The following is an 18,221-nucleotide window of genomic DNA, read 5'->3' on the forward strand; positions in this document are numbered from 1 at the left end:
CCAAATACTTCAGGCAAAAGTACTTCACAATGAAAAATGTCACGTACGCTAATTTTACTTCCCACTGAGGTCAAGTATTTTCTGTGACAAGGAATGAGCAGATTGTAGGGAGACCAGAATGGAATTCAGATTCGAGTGGCCAGACAAGTGGCTGTTGAGTCACCCAGGCCTCAGCCCCTCTGCACCTCCCTGCATCTCGGCCGACAAGCACCAACCAACGGTTCACAGATCCCGGGCTCCAACATGAACCGTCTAAAGCTGCTTGAAGAACAAGCTAGTTCTATAACACTCCAGAAAACTCAAATATACTTCAAACAGCCAAATATATTAAGTTTTAATTAAAATTTATTAATCCTCGTGAAAAAATCTGCACAATCACCAGACAGTCTGCAGAATCTTTACTCCTTCTGTGAATCAAACAAAGAAAAATTACATCAGCAAACGTCTTTAACTCTTTAAAATACCAAAGTTAAAACTCTTCAACAATTTCCAAAATGAATGACACTCATGCAAAACGAATATTAGTGATGCTGGGATGGTGTTAACATTCGTGTGATGGAAAAATGTGAAAGACAAATGAAAACACAAACATTCAAGTTAGGAATGAGTAATCTATGTCACTATTAGTACAGAAGAGGCTACAGACAACTATTCTACTCCTAAGTATTTCACATGCTCTGTTTAAGTTACTGCTATCAGTTAGCTAAGTCTAGAGAGCTACAATGAAAAGCTTGAATTATACCTGTTCTTCAATCTCCAGCTCACTGATTGGGGGTGGGAGGAGGCAAAGAAACATTTCGTTAATAGTCCCCTTTCAAACCCAAAACCATGTCAGCATGCAGTGGGGCTGAGGAGGCCGGTCTGTCCTGACTGTGAAGGCGACTCATCCCTCCTCGCTGCTCACTATGTTCTTAGGAAAAAGGTGGCGAGAAGACACCTCTGTGTGCTAAGAACACCCCCGAGGAGCTGACAGCTTGGAGATGAAGCGTGTGCCTGAGTCTGCCCTTCTCTGCTCTGCCAACAACCAGTGGGCATGTGAGCAAAGGACACAGAGGACTCGGACCCCACCCCATGCCACCCCATCCCACAGAACCACAGCCCCCCAACCCCTCATCCTAGTGGGAGCAGGGATGAGCAAGTCCCATGCAGCTGGTTTCCGCTCAATGCTTTGTCAACGTTTAGTCCCCAATATTTCAAAAGGCAGAAACGAGCTCAAGTAAAAATGCTCCTTGGCTCTTCAAATCAGATGAGTTTCCTCCTTAACTTTCCTGCTACACCCAACAGAGGCACATAACAATTCCAAAAACTCCTAATAAAAACTCATTTGTTTTTTGGAGTCAGACCTGGCAGGCGATCAGGGGACCTATAGGATGTCGGGGACAGAAACCAGGGTAGGTTATGAGCAAGGCCAAGTGCCCTGCCCACAGCACTCTACTGACTGCTGGCCTCCGGCAGCCCCGGCCTCCGAAGTCCTCCCAAGGACCAAGGAGCATCAACACACAACCCGAACAGCAGGTCAAGTGTGGAATGTCCCCAAGCCAAGTCAGAAGATATCTGGAACTTGTCTGCAGGGCAGGGCGTCAGAAGTGTCATGACCAGGAAGCAAGCAGGAGTGTTTCCCTGGCCCTGCTACCACTACTGGGAACTAAAGCACTGCAGTCCACTGCTGGCCATGGGCAGCACGCTCAAGGACACTGCCCACCCTGCTTCACAATCCAGCACACTCAACCCCCCTTAAGGTTAGTGGGTAAGGCTGCTCAAAATGTACAAAACCACAAAAGAAACAAGTACAAAAATGTGTTTCACATGAGGCAAACATTCCAATTAGCTGTGGAGAAAGTTCTCAGGTTTTACTACAAGTGAACAGTTACCTTGGAGATTCCTGCAAACAAGAGCGAAGAAGGAAGCTGAAGAGCACTCAACAGAAAGCCTCAACAGGCCAAGGAGGCTCTAAGGGCCTGGCAGCACTCCGGCCTTGCATGCAGAGGCCTGCTCCAGCCCTGGCACCAGAGTCCCATGCAGCAGCACTGCTGGACTTGGGCACTGAGCCCCTGGAGTTGGCCCCCCGCCCCCGCCTGGCAGGTCTCCCCTCAGAAGTAGAAGAGGGCCCTCTCCGTGTAGACACTGCCAGAAGGGACCTCCTGGGTGAACCTCCACCTTACTAGAACCACCCCGCTGAGTGATCAGGGTGCCCAGGGGAGAGAATGCAGGAGAGGAACCCTCCCAAGTCCTGCTTTGACTAAAGCCATCCACCACCCCAGGCACCCCTCAGCACTCAAGGTGACCCCATCTGCCTCCAACTCACCAATTCACAGCAGAACATTAACATGCACTGTGCGTTTCCAAAAGCAGTGTCATCAAGATCCCCTTCGCTCACGGTACAGTGTGTTCAAAGATAACACCAGTACCATAGTAAAACACACACTGTAAAACCGCCCAAAATCAACATGCAGAGCATCAAAGCAAACTCAGTGAAGTTGATGCACCCCCACACCGTGCTCAAATCTCAGTACCTGCCAGACACTTCATTTCTGATGAACAAGAAATCCAAGAAAGTACAGGAAAAAAGGGCACAGAACACTTAATTTGTTAATTGAACAACCCGCTGCCTTACTTCCATTCAACTATTTACAATTAGCTAGCAAAGCTGGTCAAGAGCTGCTCGTGGTTAAACTCGAGTCCCAGTCCTGGCCCGCTGGAGGAGCAGCGGGCATCTCACCGCCTCTCCAGCGCGCCCAGAACACGGGCCACATTGATTCAACCGCTTTCTTAGGCCACTTGTCCGTATGAATAAGGAAAAGCTTGGGAACGAGATCCCACACCAAGTCTTTGCCAATTAGCAGCAAAACGGACTTTTCCTGGAGGGGCTCTAGCAGCCCCCAGATGCGGCACCAATGTGGCCCCCTCTGCACTGCAGGGAGAGCATGGGTGGGTGGGCGCAAAGCTCCTCTGCTACTCTACTTGGTGGGCGAGCTACTCTACTCAGGTGATAGAAATACGTCACGGGGCTTCTCCAAACATTACCTTCTGCACGCCAGAATATGTGGGGAAAGAAATATTAAGAAAAATCATTAAAAAAAAAACATTTCTGGAAAGTGAAGATCTGTACCAGCACATCTGTTCTCAGTGACCTGTACCTTTTTGCCGGCGCCAACGTTGGCCTTGGCGGTCCCCCTGACTTTCTTCATCCTGTTCTTGCGTTCCTTTCTCTGTTTGCGTGAGGTCTTTTTCTTCTCATACAGGCCGTGCTAACGGGAAAAAGGTAGAAGTCACTTGGGAGATCACTGTTCATGCATCTGGGCGGAAATCAACTTCACTGGTGCAGAAAGCAAGTGCCGTCCCGAACTAAGAAATACACTCAGTACTTGAACGAGAGTTAAAACAGCCATCAAGTCAGGCAGCACGTATGAGAAACTCAACATTTACACATGCCAAATTCAGAGAATTGGCTGCTACAGTCCACTGTGAACCCAAAGGTCACTAAGTCCCCACATTAGACTTCCCTTTGGGGTGTCCTGCCACTGCATCGTGATCCCGTCAATGCCAAGACACCAACCACCACCCAGAAATCACCCTGCTCTATCCTCCACTTGTTCAGCCTCTTTTGCACCTGTGGCTTCTGCTGCCATTTTGAGGGCCAGAGACATTCTAGAGTGTTCGTGAGAAAAGCAGGTTCTTCACCACGATGGTCCCCTGCCTCCCAAGGGATGGTTGGCACGTGTTCTGCAGAGGATGAAGCAGGAAATACTGCCCTGCTCATCCCTCCAGAGTCAGCACCGCAATATGGCCAAATACCTCCCAGCAGCTCACTACCTGTGAGTTATGCTCCAACTCCGGGCCGTTTCTATAGACCTCACTTAAAATTTCACACCACCCTTCCTATCCCCTCATCACCTACCACTGCCTCACCTGGTTCAAGCAACTGGGAAAAGCCCCACCCTAAGCCCCATCCGCTCAACATTCATCAGACCTTCTCCACCCTTCCGAGGGTCTGCGGATCTGCAGGCCCTCCCCAGACAGCACGCACGGGGGTGACAACACCAGCCCCTTTCTTCCTAAAGCCAGTCGCCAGCCGCGACGAACACACGAAGACACCTACTCTTGCCAGTCTGTGTTTGGGCTCGTTTTTCTTTGCGTGGTCCAGAGAATCGTAAATCATCCCAAAGCCGGTTGTCTTGCCACCGCCAAAATGGGTTCTGAATCCAAACACGAAAATGACATCTGGAGTGGTCTTGTACATCTTGGCAAGCTTCTCTCGAATCTCCGTCTTGGGGACCGTGGCCTTCCCAGGGTGAAGGACGTCGATGACCTGGAAAGAGACCCCAAGCTCGGCACGGGCGGACTAGGGACCGGCCCCATCTCCAGAGGCAGAGTGGACGGCACCGGGGGTCCCAGCGACGGCCCCGGCTGACGGCGCGGGCCGTCAGTACCCTCCCCCACGCGGACGGAGTCCCCCGCGACCCCCAGCGACCCCGCCAGTCTCACCATCTGCTTCCGCTGGAGCAGGCGGTTGGTCATGAACTTCCGGGTCCGGATGGTGACCGTGTCGTTCTGGAACATTCACACCGAGTTAGCCCCGAGCCCGCGGCCGGCGCAGCCCGCCCACCGCAGACGCGGGGCCGCCGCGGCCCAGGAGCCGCTCCCGCGAGGCTCGCCCGACGCTCGTCCCGCGTCCTGACCGCGCGCTCGGCCCCGCAGCCTGGGCGGCGGGCGGAACCGGGTCGGGCCCCGCGCGGCGCGACGCGGCGCGGCCATCCCCGCCAGACGCCCGGAGTCGCTCGCCAGCCCGCGCGCGGCGCCCTGAGCCCCGGGCGTCCGCCCAACGGGGCCGAGCGCGAGGAGCGGGGGCCCCGGGCGGGCTCGGGCCGGGCGGCGAGGCCGGCGGGCGGAGGATGGCGCGGGTAGACGGCGGATGGCGCCGCCGTTTCGCGGGGACTCACCATGGCGGCGGCGCGGCTGCGGGAGGCCAGGCAGGAAGAGAGCGCCGCCGGCGCCGGCCAATCATATCAACGCGCCGAAGGACCCCGGCGCCGCCGCGTGGGGGCGGGGCCCGAGCGTCGGGGCCGACCGCGATGCTGCCTGACTAAAAGGCGTGAGGGGCGCGAGATCGCGTGGAGAAGGCGAGAATCGCGCGAAGGAGCGCGAGAATCGCGCGGGAGGGCGCGAGAGCCGCGCGGGGAGAGCGAGAATCGCGCGGGAGAGCGCGAGAGCCGCGCGGCCGGTCCGGCAGGGCAGGGGCTTGCGCGACTCCGTGCCCAGGTCCCGTCCCGGAGCGCCGCGGGGTGAGGCCTGAGCGACGTCGGGTGTGGCCGAAAACACAACAAAAAGCCCGAGCCAGGTGTGGGCCGTCGTTGAGTTCCGCCCCGGAACAGGCCCCGCAGCCCGGCCGGGCCGCCGCCGTGGGCACGAGCTGACCAGATGCAGGGTCGTTCCCCCGGGGAAGGCCCCGTTCGTGCAGGGCCTGGAACGTGACCGAGCCCCCAGCCCTGGGAGGACCCCCAGTGCCTTCCTCGCTTCCCTAACTAAGCCCCCAGCCTGGTTGACCCTCAGCGGGCCCAGACCAGGGGAGATCAGCGGGAGCTAAGGGTTAAGAAGAGTGTCTGTGCCTCCTCTGCACGATGGAACACTGTGCAGCCGTGGGGAGGATGAAGTCATGAACTCTGCCAGAAATGGGTGGATATGGAGAGTATCGTGCTGGGTGAAATGAGTCAGGAGAGGGGCAGATACACAATGACTGCGTTTCGTTAGGTATATAAAACACGTATGGCAGAAGAATAATGTCCATGGCCAGGGAAAACGGGTTAGGAGGACTGGTAGGAGCTAACCACAGTGTGTGTGGCTGAGGGTAGGTACCAGAGAGGAGAGACCACTCGGACAATAGCTGGGAATGATCACGCTGGACTAGAGCTCGAGGCTAAAAGTAGGTAAGGGATATCCTGGATAACCTTTCAGTATCAGTATTGCAAACCACAGTGCCCAAAAGGAGAGAGAGAAGAGGAAGAGAGAAGAAAAGCGCCTGACATAAACACAAGTGGTGGGGGGTGGGAGGGAACCTGGAGACGCTGATGCTGGGAAACGTAGGCTGGTGGAGGGATGGGTGTTGGAATACTGAAATATGACTGAAATCCAGTCATGAACAGCTTTTTTAAAAAATAAAAGGGGAAAAATGGTATCTCGACAAAGCTGTTAAATATCAGGCAATAAAAAGATTACTTAAAGGAAAGAGGGGGGGGCTGGAGCAATAGCACAGCGGGTAGAGCGTTTGCCTTGCACGCGGCCGACCCGGGTTCGATTCCCAGCATCCCATATGGTCCCTGAGCACCGCCAGGGGTAATTCCTGAGTGCAGAGCCAGGAGTAACCCCTGTGCATCACCGGGCGTGACCCAAAAAGAAAAAAAAAATAGGAAAGGGGCTGGAGCAATAGCACGGCGGTAGGGCGTTTGCCTTGCACGCGGCCAACCCGGGTTCGATTCCCAGCATCCCATATGGTCCCCTGAGCACCGCCAGGAGTAACCCCTGTGCATCGCTGGGTGTGACCCAAAAAGCAAAATAATAAAAGAGAAAAGAAGTTTCAAAGAAGACCACTTCCAACTCTTGTCACTTAGCAACAACCCTAACAACTCTCACCTAGCTAGAAAGCCCACATGGGGACAGCTTGGGAAACCCTATAAAAGCCACCTTCAACAAAGGGAGGGCGCCTGTGCTGCCTGAGCCCTTGTGCTGCTTTCGTGCCCATCAGCCAAGCACATGTGATGCCTGAGCACACTGACACCTGCATCTCCCCTCTTGAGATGTGGACTTTCATGCTTTCATATCTGATGCTGGGGGTTGGTGGGGGGGTGGGGGGGCTCGCTCTCTCCACCCTTGGAGAAGCCCGTGTTCTCCCTTGAGTGTGTTACTTTCTTGCTTCCCTTCCTCACGTTCAAAAAAACCTCTATATAAAACCTCTTTTACTTCACTGCTTACCTACTGAAATTCTTTTCTGTGAGGCGAGACAAGAACCCTGCAGCCCTGGATAAGGCCTGGGACTGACCTTTCTGTCCTGCAAAGAGCAAATCCTCATCCCAGCCTGAGTCTGTGGCTCCTGAGAAATCAGGTGTCAGAGATCAACTCCTGTGCCAAGGAGACCAAGCGGACATCAGGTGTGGCCTGAGGGCCACCCCGGGGGCTGGCAAGACTGGCTGGTGCTGAGCAGGGCTCTCATACACTTCATTAGTCTTAGTTTTCCCAGCTGGGGCTCCAGGTAGCTGAGGCGGATTGGGAGAAAGTGACCATCTCTCTCCTCCCCGTGACACATAAGGCACCCCTGGGGCCCACCAACATCAATTGCGGCCCCCTCTCCATCCCTATGGTCGCGCAAGCACTGCAGGAGTGATCCCTCAACACAAAGCCGGGAGTAAGACCTGAACACAGCTGGGGAAAGCCCAAAACCCAAAAGAAAACAAAGCAAAATTTAAACTTTTAGAAACAAAGACCTTTTGGTTGTAGGAATGTGGTGTGTGGCCCAGCAGCTGAGAGCATGCTCACACGTTGCAGCAGCTGGATTTGATTCCAAGCACACTCAGTCGTCTTTTGCAAGAAAAAAAAAAAAAAAGCCTTACTGAAGATTGAAACTCCTTACAAAACGGAAGCTTCATTAGCCAAGAAATGTGTTGGTTTATAAATTTGCTGGCAAAGAGGCCAGGGTATGGATTGGCAGCTAAGGCATTTGCCTCGCACGCGTTTGCCCCCTTGACAAAACTTCTGGGTGTCTGGTAGTCTAGAAGTCCTGAACCGGGCTTGTGGCGCCTCTGCACAAACGGGCGGGTGCAATTTCCGAGTGGCCGCCAGATGGCGGTGCAGGAGGGAGGCCGGCCCTTGCCCCTCTTGACAGAGACGCGCCAGCGATAGCGGAAGCGGAAGCCGGCGCGCTACGGTGGCCGGGAGCCGTCGCGGTGTTCGCGGCGCGCGGGTGTCGCTGGGGGTCCCGGAGTAGCCCGGAGGGGCTCTGTGCCCGGCACCATGGTGAAGGAGCAGTTCCGGGAGACGGATGTGGCCAAGAAAATGTGAGTCGGAGCAGGCCGCGCGGAGGGCGGGGGCGCGGGGCCGGGGGTCAGGGCGAGGGTCAGCCGGGCTGCGGCCTCGCAGGGCCCTCGGGAGGGAGCCCCCCGTCCTGCCTCCGGCCCGGCCGGTGGCGGTGGACAAGAGCAGGCTGGGACCGGCGGCTTTCCTCGAGTCTCTAAAGCTGAACGTCGGGGCAGTTGCAGGGCGGCGGGCAGGGCGCCCACCTGGCACGTGCCTGACCCCGCAGGTAGCGCTGGCCGTCCATGAGGTGCCTGCCCCCCCAGGAGGGATCCCAGCACCTCTGGGCGTGGCCCCAGATGCACAGTGGCAAACACGAGTCGGTGGGAGAGCTGCGCTGAGTTGGAGGCAGCGAGACCCTCGGCTGTGCTGCAGAGCTGCAGGCGGGCTAAGTCACTGGGAAATTGATTCCTGAGATCTGGCGTCGTAGGGATGAGTCTGGGAAGCAGGAGACTTAAAGCTCAAAGCTGGGTGGAAGGATCTCACCTGAGTGACTCCATCCTGCCCGGCCATGCCCCCCCTCCGCAGTGCGGGTGTGGGTGAGCCCCAGCCCCAGTCATTTGTTCTAGTGGGCACTGGTCCCCGGTCACCTCTGCTTCTGAGCCGCCAGCGCTTCCCCTGCCCCCTCCCTGGCTCTGCCTGGCAGCTTCCTCTGCTCTCGTGCTCTGGGTCACAGGCACCTTGGGAGTGCCAGGCTCCTGCTGGCCAAACGCCTCTGTCCCTGCCCCATTGATTCTCAGCTTCAAACGCTCTCCTGTGCGCATCAGATGGTGCAGAGTTGACTTTCCATGTCATCTTCACAGATGCTTTTCTGGCCACAGGGCAGGAGGCCCAGCTTCCTGGCCCTTCCCTTCTCTGGATTTGGTCCGAGATTCTGCCTCTGCTTCCCTGCCCTAACTCTGGGCCAGGCACTGGCAGGACCTCGTCTGTTTCCTCACCTCTCCTCAGTCCCTTCGGATGGCATGTGGTTCCCTCCCCCTCCCCAATTCAAATCAGAAAGAAAAATAAATGAGCATGTTTGGCGAGAAAAGGTTCTGTTCTGAGACTCAGTGTAAGCTGGGATTGTGGCCCAGCAGGCCCACCCCAGCTCGGGGCCAGAAATGCAGCAGGGAGGATGCTTGCGTAGCACAGACACCCAGGTTCCATCCCTGTCACCCTACCACACCCTACCGGGAAGGATCCCCAAACACCCCAAAATAAAGTGAAGTAGATGTGCCCCGTGTGCGGTGCATGTGAATATCCAAGTGTGGCTCCCAAATGGTGCCCAGGGTCTCCAGCTGGGCAGAAAGGGTAGCCATCAGTAGGTGTGGACAGGTTGTCCAGCCCTGAGCGTGCCCTGAATAGAGCCAGGCAGTGAGCAGGAGAGGGGGACCCGGAGCCAGCTGTGCCAGTGCCTCAGGGCTGGGGAAGAGAGAGGATTATAAAGAAAGCACTCCTTTTGTAAAGCTTCTTAAAAGACACCTTTTATTTACTTATTTTGGGTTTTGAGTCACACCCAGCTGTGCTCATGCCTTTCTCCTGGCTCAGTGCTCAGGGATCACTCTTGGCAGGGCCCAGGGAACGGGGGTGGGGGGGGGCCGGGATTGAGCCTGGGTCTGCTGTACACAAGGCAGGTGCCCTGTCCACTGTCCTGCTCAACTTTCCAGCATTCCAACCCCACACCCTCCATCTCGGGTCGTGTCCCCTCAATCCCCCACCCTGAGAAGCTCAATCCTGTAGACCAGCTTGCAGCTCCCATAACGTTCAGCCGTCTGTTGTGCCCTACCTTTCTTCACGTCCCCACTGATGGGAGAGGCCAAGGACCAGCCAGCTGGGGACGACTCAGTATTTGGTCCCAGCAAGAGGCAAGAGATACCAAGTATTTCCAGATAAGGGGGTGTCTCAGGGCCCTGTCAGGGGTACAGGGACGTCACCTAAGCAACTTCTTCCAGGCTATAGCCGCAGGCGGGCAGCATTCATCACAGGAGTGGAAACGGGGTCTCGGCTGGCAGGGGTGCAGCTGGAGGGAGAGCAGGAGTGGGGCTGGGCCCATGTTCATAGCTAGTTCCAGTGTCCGCATCCCTGACGGCTGCCCTCTGTCCTCTCTGCAGAAGCCACATCTGCTTTGGGATGAAGTCGCCCGAGGAGATGCGGCAGCAGGCCCACATCCAGGTCGTGAGCAAGAACCTATACAGCCAGGACAACCACCACGCGCCCCTGCTCTACGGCGTCCTGGACCACAGGATGGTGAGAGCGTGCCCACACGTACTTTCACTTCCTGTAAAAGTTGCAACGTGGGGAACTGGAATCATGGTTTCGCAGGGAGGGTGTTTGCCTGGCACATGGCCAACAGGGTTCAATCCCCGGCATCCCAATACGATCCACCAAGAGTAACCCTGAACACAGCCAGGAGTAAGCCCTGAGCATCACTGGGTGGGACCCAGAAAGATGTAGCTGCTCGAAGGGGCGGGCATCCCCCCTCCCTCCACATTTCCAGCAGCACGCATCCTGGCCAGCAAGGCACACACCGCGATTCTTCCATCCGTCACTGTTCCCACTCCTGTTCCCTGCACCCAGGGCCCAGCCCCCTCCTCCAGAGTGCTTTGCTGTCCCTTGAGTCCTGTGTATGTTTGTGGCACCAGGGTACCAGTGAGAAGGACCAGCCTTGTGAAACGTGTGGCAAGAACCTGGCCGACTGCCTGGGCCACTACGGCTATATTGACCTGGAGCTCCCGTGTTTCCACGTGGGCTACTTCAGGGCGGTCATCGGGGTCTTACAGGTGAGTGCCTTTTTCTGTGACAGAGCCTTGGGGTCAGCAGGAGGGTCCCAGAGCAGTAGGGAAGGGCAGTGTAAAGGTGCTTTCTGGATCCGGGTTTGGCCTAATATCACAGGTGGCCCCGAATGCTGCTCATGCGTGATCCGTGAGCGCAGCTGGGCATGGCCCCGAAGCAGCAACACCAGGAAGATGAAATAGTTCAGCACAAGGGAGCCGAGAGATAGCTCTTGCGTTACACACGGCCTTCCTGCGTTTGACCCCCCTCACCCCATATGTTCTCCTGAGCCCCTCCAGGACCGAGTGCATTGCTGAGTGCAGAGCACGAGAGAGCCCTGAGCACTGCCAGGGATGAACCAAAAAACAAGGGCTAATAATTAGCACAAAGGAAGAGGTCTCATGGACAGAAGTGCTCCCCACAGTGCTGTCTGCGGCTCTGCTGTGCCCAGGGGTGGAGAGGAGGGGGTCCCTCCAGCAGTGTACATTTCCCACAGCCAGTGTCTTCACCTTCCCTCCTGCCCCTTCCTGCCCCTTCCTGCCCCCGATTTCCCCTCCCGCAGCCTCTCTTCCGCCTCTTTCTTTCCCCCCAGCCCCCCCTGCCTTGGGTATTATGGTTTGCAGTACAGATACTGAAAGGTTATCATGCATCCTTTATCATATACCCCTTACCTGCTTTCAACACTCAGTTCTTGTCCAGGGTGATCATTTCCAGCTGTTATTGGAACACTGTATCACTGAATCCCAATCATAGTGACTTCATAACCGTGTATCTCTCTGTGATTCAGTTTTAATTAATTTTCTTTTTTCAAAAGAGAAAAAAAATTAAAGGGGTGGGAGGAAAGCTATGTGAATTGAGGCCAGAGTGATAGTACAGTAGGTAGGGTGCTTCCCTGGCAGAGGGCTAACCGACTTCAATCCCTGGCATCCCATATGGTCCCTGAGTACTGCCAGGAGTGATCCCCGAGTGCGGAGCCATGAGTCAGCCCTGAGTTTCGCCAGGTTTGGCCCAAGAACTAAAATAATAATTACGTAAAAGGAAATTTTAACATAGTGTGAGAAAATGGACCCAGTGTCCACATAACCGTTTTGTTTGTCACAGATGATATGTAAGACTTGCTGCCACATCATGCTGTCGCAGGAGGAGAGGAAGCAGTTCCTGGATCACCTGAAGCGGCCCGGCCTCACCTACCTCCAGAAACGGGGGCTGAAGAAGAAAATCTCCGACAAGTGCCGGAAGAAAACCATCTGCCACCACTGCGGCGCCTTCAACGGTGAGCAGAGAGCACTCGGGAACCTCCTGCCAGTGCTACTCCCGGGCTCCGCGCTGGGCTGGCCCGCTCGGCTCAGTGCCCCGGCCAGTGTGGGCCCTGGAGGGGCTCCTCACTCCTGCAGTTTCTGTGATCGCCCTGACCAGACACCGGCCTAGCCAAGACCTGCCGTGCCCAGCCCCAATGCAGACATGACTCTTGCAGGTACTGTGAAAAAATGTGGATTGCTGAAGATAATTCACGAGAAATACAAGAGCAACAAAAAAGTGGTGGACCCTATTGTTTCCAGTTTCCTACAGTCCTTTGAAACAGCCATCGAGCATAACAAAGAGGTCGAGCCTCTGCTCGGGAGGGCACAGGTGAGCCCCAGGGAGGGCGGGTGGATACGTACATGCGTGCTGGCACCAGTGAGCCAGAAAGGGCCCTTCTGCCCTCTGCCGCCTCCCTTTGAACACACACACACACACACACCCCTCCCCCCACCTTCTCCCTCTGCCACACACCACTGGCTGCTCATGGGGTCTGGTTTCCAGGAATCTTTGTGTGACATGTGAGCACTGGTGCACGCACATGCACTTGTCTAACGTTAGGTATCACGTGAACTTGGCCTCGAAGTTAAGCGTTGTGTACCAGGCTTATCATGAGACGTAGCACATGCCACCTGAGGCCCTTCCCCTCACGTGGGTCAAGGCAGAGGCTGCCGCTGGCTCCTGGTACGTTACTGTCATAGACCTGTGACAGACTCTTTTGTAGTGACTTGTTTCATGTTATCCCACGCCTAATGGAAACAGTTTGCCTGGGACCATCTCCAGCCAAGCTTCTTAAACCAGGGCCTTGGGGCCTCTACAAAAAAACTGGCAGCAGGTAAAGGAGCCCCAGCCCACCCGGGAGACGGCACGATGGGTGCATGGACAGTGAGGTAGACTTCTGCTTCCTGTCCTTCTCTCCTTCCTTGGCCTGTTTGTCCCTTTGGAGCCAGTGTTCAGCCCATCTTTGATCCCATCTGTCCCTGCGCACATCATCCTGTGTTCCACTTGTGAGTCAGTGGAAACTCCCGGGGTTTGTCCTTGTTCCTATGACCCTGCAGCTCCATCCAGGGGCGGCGTCACCTGAGCCCTCACTCCTGATGGCTGCACATGCTCCAATACGGACCCCCCTGGCTTTGCGCCCAGGCTCTGTCCTCGGACTCGGTGGCATGGGCCTGAGTGCGGCTCCCCGCACGCCAGGGCCGAGGCTCCGTCACTCCTTACCTGAGTGAAGCATCAGGTGTGAACCCTTACCTGCCCCCCATCTGTCCTCTCTCCGCAGGAAAACCTGAACCCCTTAGTCGTGCTGAATTTATTCAAGCGCATCCCGGCCGAGGACGTCCCTCTGCTGCTCATGAACCCCGACGCGGGGAAGCCGTCCGACCTGATCCTCACCCGGCTCCTCGTGCCCCCTCTGTGCATCCGACCCTCTGTCGTGAGTGACCTGAAGTCAGGCACCAACGAAGACGACCTGACAATGAAGCTCACGGAGATCATCTTCCTCAACGACGTCATCAAGAAGGTCAGTGGTACCCTGAGCCTTCCCGGGTGCCGGACCGTGGGGGCCGGCCAAGCCTGCTGACCGGGGCTTTCTCCACTCTGCCCGCCAGCACCGGATTTCGGGGGCAAAGACGCAGATGATCATGGAAGACTGGGACTTCCTGCAGCTGCAGTGCGCACTCTACATCAACAGCGAGCTCTCTGGCATCCCCCTCAACATGGCACCCAAGAAGTGGACCCGGGGCTTCGTGCAGCGCCTGAAGGGGAAGCAGGGTGCGTGCCGCAGCCCTTTTTATGGGGTTATTCCCAACACACTGCTGGCTTCACACTAACCTCTGGCTCACAAACACCACACATGCTGCATGACCTGTGACGTTGGGGGAGGTGTGGGGGCCACAGCTGGTGGCGCTTAGGGGCTCCTCCTTCCCTGCTCTGTTTAAGGCTGTCCCTTGGTTGTGCTCGAGGGACTGCGGTCCAGGGAGGGGACCTCACTTCGGCTCCTCCTTGAGCTCTCGCCGCCCCCATCCATAACATTTTCCTTTAATTAGGGCGATTTCGAGGCAACCTGTCGGGCAAGAGAGTGGACTTTTCTGGCAGAACCGTCATCTCCCCTGACCCCAACCTGCGGATTGATGAGGTGGCAGTGCCTGTTCATGTGGCCAAAATTCTGACTTTTCCTGAGAAGGTAAGTGCCCGTTGGTCCGGTTCTTGTTTGGGATCCACAGTTCTGAGTTTGGACCTGTGGTTCTCTGGGATCCGGTCTTGCACATTGTGCTTTAAGCTTTCGTGCGGTAGTGGAGAGGCCAAGCGACCCAGTCTCCCGCCCAGGGCTGGTCTGCGGCGTGTGCCCCTGCCCCTCAGACAGCCGACCTGCGGGGACTCATGCTCACATGGGCATTCAGTGCCCTTAAGCAGCTTCCCCCGAGTCGTAGCATCCCGCATGTCTCTGGGTCCACACCTGAGGTTTCACCGTGAGCAGTGCCACCCCAGTTCCTTTTCTTGGGTTGCATTTTTCAAGACTTTATAATTCTTCAGTCAAGACTCGGAGGTACTTGGATTTGGGGTGGGGAAGGCGGTGCGCAAGGGTGCCGGGGATAAAGCCGAGGGCCTGAGCTGGGGCCCCCAAACATGAAAATGTTAGAGCTATTGATGCCTGCCTAGAAAGGCTGTCCCCCATTACGCTCTTATAAACTGATGCTCGCAAGGACTTCTTCGGGTTATTTTATTTTGGCAGTGTAAGTGCAGGTAACAGAACAAGGGGACACTCCTCAGTCTTGTCTTTGCCCTTCAGAATAGCCACCTCATAGAGGCGTGGCCTGAGCTTCTGTCAGACGCCCTGTATTGACCAGTCTCCTGAGGTCGTTGCTTAGACTGTTGTCCAGGACATAGATGGGCACTCCTCAGTTCTGCTTCTCTGGCCTTTAAAGTTCGAATCAGTAGTTTTCTGATGGAATAATCAAGGGCAGGAAGCAGCTGACGCAAGTCAGCCAGCCCCTAGGTGACCGGGCCAGCCAGCACCTGAGTGACTAGGTCTTTGTGCCGCCCAAGGTGTCGTTGCTGCCCCGAGGGGGCGTGCTCTGTCCTGGGACCTCATGGCGTCCCTGTTCCCTCATGTGGCCCTGCAGGTCAACAAAGCAAACATCCACTTCCTGAGGAAACTGGTCCGCAACGGCCCCGAAGTCCACCCTGGAGCCAATTTCATCCAGCAGAGACACACGCAGATGAAAAGGTGAGTTTCCACTCAAGTCGCTGCTGTCACCCTCTCAGACCCAGTTCTTGGTCACCCTTGCTGGGCCCTGGGGAACAGGCCCAAACACAGCTTCTGCTGCGCTCGTGCCTGTGGGGGATGCCAGCAGCTGGGGGACACCGGGCCCAGAGATCCGTCCCTGGGGATTCGTGTTCTCGGGCTTAGGTGGACAGACACATTCGGAGGAGGAAAGGGGGTCATTTGCAGAGTCCGCTGGGCTCGGGGCTGTTTCACTGCCCTTGTTTCTCAGACTCTGGTTTCAGCGTCTCCGCCCACAGGACCAATCCTCTGGCCCTCTCATGCCCTACAGAGAAGTTGATTTGTTAAGTTTCTGTCATTCGTTCTGTGTTGAACACACATTATGCATATGTTAGTGTGAAGGTATCTCATTTAGAATCTTCAATATGAAGATATCTCATTTAGAGTCACTTTCTCACAGTTGAATGGGGGGCACCATGGAGTCAGTATGTGTCACCCCTGTTTCTTGAGGGAGACCACGTTGGGTCTCTCACAGGCCTGGTGTGGGTTGGGCCTGTGCCCAGCAGACACCTAAGCTCTCAGCACACGTTATGTGGAGAATATGTGTGACTGTGTGGGTAGAGCCTGTGGTTGTGTGTGAGTGTGTATGAGAATGTATATGTGAATGTGGGTGTGTGGAGTGTGTATGTGTGTGTGTGCACGTACAACTGTGTGGCATGCAAATGTATGTATATTAGCCTGTTTCAGTGTGTGAAACCCTGTGTGCGAGTTTGTGTGTGAGTGTGCGTGAGCTATGGGGCACACACCCAGGGCCACACAGGTCCATGACCTGCTCCTGACCACCACTGTGCTGCGTCCCTGGCCTCAGTTGGAGTGCTGAGACCCGTACAGGGCGAGTGAGGGGCTTGGGCAGGAACTGTTCTCACTGGCGGCCTTTGTGCTCCGTGCAGGTTTCTGAAGTATGGGAATAGGGAAAAGATGGCTCAGGAGCTCAAGTTTGGAGACATCGTGGAGAGGCACCTCATCGATGGGGACGTGGTGCTGTTCAATCGTCAGCCGTCGCTGCACAAACTGAGCATCATGGCGCACCTGGTGAGGACAGCTCTCGCCTTCACCGTCTGTGGGAGGGGCCGGGTGTGTGTGATGGGAGGCTGGGAAATGTTCGCTTGGTTAGAGTGAGACTTCCTCAGACTGCGTTTCCCTTCTGTGTTCGCGGGGTGCATGGCGTGGAACTCAGCAGTGGGACTGCAGGCACTTCGAAGGTGTTTGTTTTTCAGTTGAACCACTGCGAATGGCAAAGTTATACAGATATTTACGACTGAGTTCCAACACCAGTCCCTCACCAGTGCCCACTTCCCTCCACCAGTGTCCCCAGTTTCCCTCCCGCCCCTAAGCCTGCCTCTGTGGCAGGCACTTTTTTCTTTGTTTCCTTTGCTCGCTTTTCTAGGCACTGGCTTACAGCACTGTGCAGAGGAGGCCCTCTCGCACGTCACTTTCCTCCTTCCAGGACTCATCCCTGTCCAGAGTGGCCACTGCTGTCGTTGTCACAGTGGGAGCTTCCCTGACCCCCGCCTCCGCCCGCTGTGGCAGCCCCCTACTGAAGACCAGTCTCATCCCCTTTGTTACTATTGCCTTTGAGCATCTGTTGTTCCCCGACTATTTGTGTCCCGCATGAGAGTTCATTCTGTGTCTGTCCCTCTCTGACTCAGATCACTCACCCTGGACTCCAGATCCATCCATGTAGCAGCAAATTGCATTTTGTTACGGTCGAGTCCTATTCCATTGTGCAGATGTACCATAGTTTTTTATCCAGTCATCTGTTTTTGGACACTTGGATTGTTCCAGATTTTGGCTACTGTGGGCAGTGCTGCAGTGAGCATAGGAGTGCAGATGCCTCTTCTGCGTTGTGCTTTTGGGTCTTTGGGCTGTAGTCCCAGGAGCAGAATTGCTGGGCCATACGAAAGCTTAATTCTTGTTTTTTGAAGAATGTCATACTGTCTTCCGAAAAGACTGGACCAGCCGACAGTCCCACCAGCAGTGGGTGAGGGTCCCTTTTCCCCCTTGTCCATGCCAGCATGGTAGTGGTGGTTTTATCACGTTTTAGTCCATCTCGGCCGTTAGTTCTTTTTCTGTCCCACTGACAGACTTGACTTGACCAGAGGAGACTCTAACAGATTCCTTTGCCGGTACTTGCCCCACAGTTTAAGTATAAAATCGTTCCATTGGTTTGCTTTAATAGAGCCACTTGGGTTAGTTCACAGGTGATCTCACTGCCAGAACAGAATAGAATCTGTCTCCGTAACCTAAGGGCTCTGTAGCCAGGAATCCACATTTAGATGTCTTCTCACTAAAAAGCTTTCTTTTTTCCTTTTTTTTTTCTTTTTCTTTTTGTTTTTGGGCCATGTCCAGCCATGTCAGGGCTTACTCCTGACTGCACTCAGAAATCACTCTTGAGGGGACTCGGGGGACCATAGGGTTCCAGGGACTGAGCCCGGGTTGACTGTATGCAAGGCCCTGCTCGCTGTCCTGTCACTCCAGCCTGACCCTAAGCACCTTGTGAGTGACTCTCAGTGCTTCTGTTCCCACAGGCCAGAGTCAAGCCCCACCGGACCTTCAGATTTAACGAGTGCGTCTGCACCCCCTATAATGCAGACTTCGATGGCGACGAGATGAACCTTCACCTTCCCCAGACAGAAGAAGCCAAAGCAGAGGCCCTTGTCCTGATGGGGGTACGCTGGGGAGGGGCTGATGGGGGGATAGAGACCGTGCACAGCGGTGTGCAGGGGACTCCCACACGGCTCTGCTCTGGGGGCACTCTGGCCAGCATTCATGCAGGGGCCTTGCAGTGTTGGCGAGGAACCAGGCTCAGTCACGTGCACGGTCCTGG

General features: G+C 55.6%; 2 protein-coding genes across 5 annotated transcripts in view; one reads left to right on the forward strand and one right to left on the reverse strand.

The window, feature by feature from the left end:
• Window positions 1-327: 327 nt before the first annotated feature.
• RPS24 (ribosomal protein S24) lies at window positions 328-5,020 on the reverse strand. Of its 4 annotated transcripts, XM_055131185.1 has the most exons (6): window positions 4,941-5,013; window positions 4,486-4,551; window positions 4,100-4,309; window positions 3,138-3,248; window positions 743-764; window positions 328-407 (listed from the first exon to the last, which is right to left on the reverse strand). In XM_055131185.1, the coding sequence occupies exons 1-5, from the start codon at window positions 4,941-4,943 to the stop codon at window positions 762-764; spliced, it is 393 nt and encodes a 130-aa protein (XP_054987160.1). In that variant the 5' UTR covers window positions 4,944-5,013; the 3' UTR covers window positions 328-407; window positions 743-761. The 4 variants fall into 4 exon arrangements, with proteins under 4 accessions (XP_054987160.1, XP_054987158.1, XP_054987159.1 ...); XM_055131183.1 differs by lacking the exon at window positions 743-764 and having other exon boundaries at window positions 4,941-5,020; XM_055131184.1 differs by lacking the exons at window positions 328-407; window positions 743-764 and adding an exon at window positions 1,105-2,531 and having other exon boundaries at window positions 4,941-5,020.
• A 2,785-nt stretch (window positions 5,021-7,805) lies between these two features.
• POLR3A (RNA polymerase III subunit A) overlaps window positions 7,806-18,221 on the forward strand; it is a 42,165-nt gene continuing 31,749 nt past the window's right edge. Inside the window, exons 1-11 of the mRNA XM_055132362.1 lie at window positions 7,806-8,045; window positions 10,152-10,287; window positions 10,683-10,820; window positions 11,914-12,085; window positions 12,287-12,441; window positions 13,391-13,630; window positions 13,719-13,881; window positions 14,157-14,293; window positions 15,234-15,337; window positions 16,285-16,426; window positions 17,923-18,063. Coding sequence (XP_054988337.1) covers window positions 8,002-8,045; window positions 10,152-10,287; window positions 10,683-10,820; window positions 11,914-12,085; window positions 12,287-12,441; window positions 13,391-13,630; window positions 13,719-13,881; window positions 14,157-14,293; window positions 15,234-15,337; window positions 16,285-16,426; window positions 17,923-18,063 — 1,572 coding nt within the window. The 5' untranslated portion in view covers window positions 7,806-8,001. The remainder of the gene's footprint in view (window positions 8,046-10,151; window positions 10,288-10,682; window positions 10,821-11,913; window positions 12,086-12,286; window positions 12,442-13,390; window positions 13,631-13,718; window positions 13,882-14,156; window positions 14,294-15,233; window positions 15,338-16,284; window positions 16,427-17,922; window positions 18,064-18,221) is intronic.

The sequence above is a fragment of the Sorex araneus genome, chromosome 3 (assembly GCF_027595985.1).
Source record: "Sorex araneus isolate mSorAra2 chromosome 3, mSorAra2.pri, whole genome shotgun sequence".
Taxonomy (NCBI): domain Eukaryota; kingdom Metazoa; phylum Chordata; class Mammalia; order Eulipotyphla; family Soricidae; genus Sorex; species Sorex araneus.